Source organism: Arachis ipaensis, chromosome B07, assembly GCF_000816755.2.
Source record: "Arachis ipaensis cultivar K30076 chromosome B07, Araip1.1, whole genome shotgun sequence".
Classification (NCBI taxonomy): Eukaryota; Viridiplantae; Streptophyta; class Magnoliopsida; order Fabales; family Fabaceae; genus Arachis; species Arachis ipaensis.
The window spans coordinates 82,844,668-82,848,942 of NC_029791.2; the positions used below are offsets into that span (position 1 = coordinate 82,844,668).

General features: G+C 42.3%; 1 protein-coding gene across 1 annotated transcript; it reads left to right on the forward strand.

Annotated features, from left to right (window-relative positions):
• Window positions 264-629, forward strand: LOC107607390. Its single transcript, XM_016309352.1, has one exon. The coding sequence runs from the start codon at window positions 264-266 to the stop codon at window positions 627-629; it is 366 nt and encodes a 121-aa protein (XP_016164838.1).

The following is a 4,275-nucleotide window of genomic DNA, read 5'->3' on the forward strand; positions in this document are numbered from 1 at the left end:
ATCACCCCCAAACCAATGGGCAAGTGGAAGTATCTAACAGGGAGATCAAACAAATCTTAGAGAAGGTGGTTAACCCACAGAGGAAGGATTGGAGTTCTAGACTGGGAGATGCATTATGGGCCTATAGGACTGCTTACAAGACTCCAATTGGAATGAGCCCCTTCCGTATTATTTTTGGGAAACCCTGTCATCTCCCAGTTGAGATCCAACATAGAGCCTTTTGAGTGGTAAAGAATTGCAATCGGGACTTAAAGGGGGCGGGAATGGAGCGTAAGCTCCAATTGAAAGAATTAGAATGCCTTAGGTTGGAAGCATATGAAAATGCTCAGTTCTACAAGGAAAAAGCTAAGGCATTCCATGACCAGAATATAAAGCGGAAGAACTTCAAGATAGGTGATGAAGTGCTTGTATACAATTCAAGGTTGCGATTCATGCCCGGGAAATTGAGGTCTAGATGGGATGGGTCATTTAAAGTGGTAGATGTCAAGCCATATGAGGTGGTGGGAGTGATTCACCCCACTAATGGAGTTAAGTTCAAGGTCAATGGTCATAGGGTGAAGCTCTATCATAATCAACCCAAAAATGCCAAGGAGTTGGAGATCTACCTCCTTGGTGAAGTTCTCAAGTGATTAATGAAGCCATGCAAGTCCAACTTAGGACTCTAAACCAAAGTGCTTGGTGGGAGACACCCCACCATGGTGACATTAATCCAACTCTATCTCTTATTTATAGTCGTTTGCCTTGTTTGCCTTTTTGTGATATAATGATTAGTTCAGGTTTGATTTGATGAATTTTGAGTTGTTCAAGTTGTATTACTTGTGGACTATGAATTTGTGCTTATTTGAATGGTTTGGGGTGGGTATGTTGATATACTAAGGGTAGGAACCTTAGCTTTGAAGAGGAAAGAATTTTCTGAAATAGGGGATTTGTGCGTCCGCACCCACCTGTGCGTCCGCACACGCTTTTTCGTGCCCTCTGGTCGCAGCGCCAGCACAGCTTGTGCGTGCGCGCTGCCCAATTTTCTTTGACATGTGCGTGCACACAGCCGCGTGTGTACGCACACAACCCCTCACATACTCCATCTGTTAGGCTACACAGACGTGTGCGCCCACACGCAACTTGATAGCCCCTATAGTGGCAGTGAGGGAACAGGTTGTGCGTGGGGACAACCTCCCCCACTTCTAGCCTCTGTGCATGCGCACGGACCTGTGTGCGCACGCACATGAGCTTTTGTCCCCAAGTTATAAAAAAAAACCGTCTGTGCGAGCGCACGGTTGCGTGCGTCCGCACGTCCTTCTGGCATCCCTCTGGTGGTAGCAATTGCACGCTATGTGCGTTCGCACCCTTCTAAGTTTTTGTCTCTGTGCGTCCGCACAGGACGCGTTCTGGGCAATAACAGGGCGACCTGCCCTGTTGAGAGGCAGCCTTCTCTTTTTTTTCTTCTTCAAAGCTGCCCTCTCTCCCTCTTCTCTGCCCAGCCCCGCCGGTCCTGGCCGCCGCCGCCACCAGCCCACCGCTGGCAACCACTCTCTCTCTCTTTCTCTTTTCTTCTCTTCTCTTCTTTTTTTTTCCTTCTTCCTTTCCTTCTCTTTTCTATATAAACCATCGATGAGTTCTCTCTTTCGGTGCTTTCTTTTTCCAACAAACCCAACCGCTGTGATTTCGCAGTGGCTATAAGAAGTGCCATTATTTCCCACCTCATTCTTGTCTTCTCAACCTCTATATCTCAGGTTCTTGCTTTTCCTTTCTTTTTATGTTCATATTTTTTGCACTTGCTCAAACTTCATTAGTTGTTTTCCTTATTGTTTCTTTGTATTGCAAAGTGTTGTTGCTTGATTTTTAGGTTGGTTATGAACATATTTGAGCTTAATTGTGATAAAATTGCACATTGCATACCACATGTTCGATAAAATACCTCAATAAACATTTTGTTTGATTCATATGACTTGGCCATCATATGTGTTCAATTTATCTCTTGTTAGGCATATTATATGAATGCTGCAACTTCTTTTATGACTTTTAATGGTAGAAATTGAAATCACCAATGCAATTCCTTGGTTGATTTTAGTTGTAAATGCATTGTGTTGATACAATCTAAGTTTCATTGTTCATCTTGAATTTTAATTGAGTAACCACTCTACAAATGTTCAAACTTTTGATGATGTCTTGATCAAACATCTTTTGGACTTCCAATTGAGAATATTGTATGCGTGATCACTACTTTTTGAGAATGAACAATGAATAATTCCCTCTTATGGTGCTTGCTTGAAGCTTTGAACTGTGAATTGCCTCAAGCGTGCGATTGCCGTGATATCTGGCCGGTGTGTGTGTTCCAATCGCGCGCATCATTGGAATATACACACTGTGTTTCTTGTAAATCACACTACTTCTATAAGCTCTTTTCACATTACTAGTACTTCCTAAATGATTTTACTCCATTGTTGCCCTATGATCTCGAAGCTCTTTTATTTGTATTTTCAGGATGAGGAAGAAGGGTAAGACACCGGTTCCTCCACCAATTGAGCGAACTACCGCTCACTTTCCTGAAGTTTAGGGAGATTGCCAAGGGGATAAATCGGATACCTTGGTTAACCGAAGAGCTGACTCTCAATACGAGGCTATTGAGGCACGTAAAATTTATTGGGAGCGGTCATTGAAGGTTCCAAGCCAATACAAGGCGATTATTCACCAAAGGATCGCCTCGCTTCATTGGGAATTTCTCGAACGAGAACCCATTGAAGTCATTGAGACTATGGTGCGGGAATTCTATGCAAACTACCAAGCATGGGAAACAAAGTCAATCTTCCTCTGGGGTAAGATGTTGGATACATCCAATCAAGCTCTAGAAGCTATCCTGAACATCCCCCACATTCCATTTGAGAAAGATGGATACTCCAAGATAAAAGAGGATGTCTTTGAAGGAAGAATATCTCTGACTCCCATTCTTTAGAAAATAGGCCGTCCTGGTGCATCTTGGGAGAATAGCAAAGGGAAGAATTCTGTTCCCACTAGTATTGCATAGTCTAATTTGAATGCTGAAGCTCGTATATAGCATCAAATTGTGGTGAATTACATCATCCCGAGCACCCACACTACCCATGTGAGATTTAGAACTGCTTTGCTACTTTGGGCTATTATGCAAGGGAATCATATAGCCATCTGCCCTTATTGCGCAAATTGATTTGGAAATTGATTGGGAAGAAGAATGTTAGTATTCCATTTCCATCGATGGTGATGCGCTTAGCAAATGCAGCGGGGGTAGAGAGGCGACCAATGGATATAATGCTTGAGTTTCCTAGAGGCAATAAGTTCATTCCGAGGGGAGATTTGGAGAGATCAACAAAAATAACCCCCTCCAAGAGGAAGACACCCATAGCACCACCATCAAGTCTACCAACTCCATCAACTGCTTCACCTTTTCTCCGTCCTCTTCCAGATCTATTCCGCGACATCTTGCACGATATCTACTACATGGAGCATTTGGAGCACAAACTTTTTGAGTGGATAGCGGCAAAGTTAGAAGGAAGAGACCCCGGCCCGATTCCTATAGCTTTATCTGAGCTAGCTAGGGAGGAGCTCGATGTAGTTGACTATCCCACTCATGAGTCCACCAGCTGAAGGTGGCCCCCTCTTCATCCTCCCGGAACGTGAGTATGCACGGAGGACCGTGCACAATTTAAGTGTTGGGGGGGGGATCGATGACTTTAAGGGGGTAAAAATTTCTCTCTTAAAGACACTTTGTAATATTTCTTGTAGTACTTTTTTTTAGTAGCTTTATTTCTATGGCATCTTGTTTGGTTTGTTGTGAATATTTCTTTATCGTTTATGGATATTTAGTAGTTAATATTTGCATTTTACATGATATGATGAATAAGTGGTGAAACACTAAGGAATTTCCATGAAATCCTTTTCTAAGGGCATACCATTGATTGAATTGAGGAAAAATTGTTTTATCAACTTTCTTGGAGTATTTTGTTTGTAGAACATGGAAAAAAGAGCTCGAACAACATGCCTTGTGAGATTTGAGCTTTAATAGATGGTTGTATTTTTCAACCATAATGTTGTTCTTATGTGTGATTGTACTCCTTTTTTATTGTGTTCATTGATTTGCATGATTCTTTATGTCCTATATTTGTGTTTGGATGCATTTAGCATGATTGAGGCTGTTTTTGATGATAAACTCACTAATCTATATGGCCAACCCTTGCACTCACCTTTGTGAACCCCTTTGAGCCTATGGATCCCCTTTTTGTTCTAATAATAGCAAATTACTCC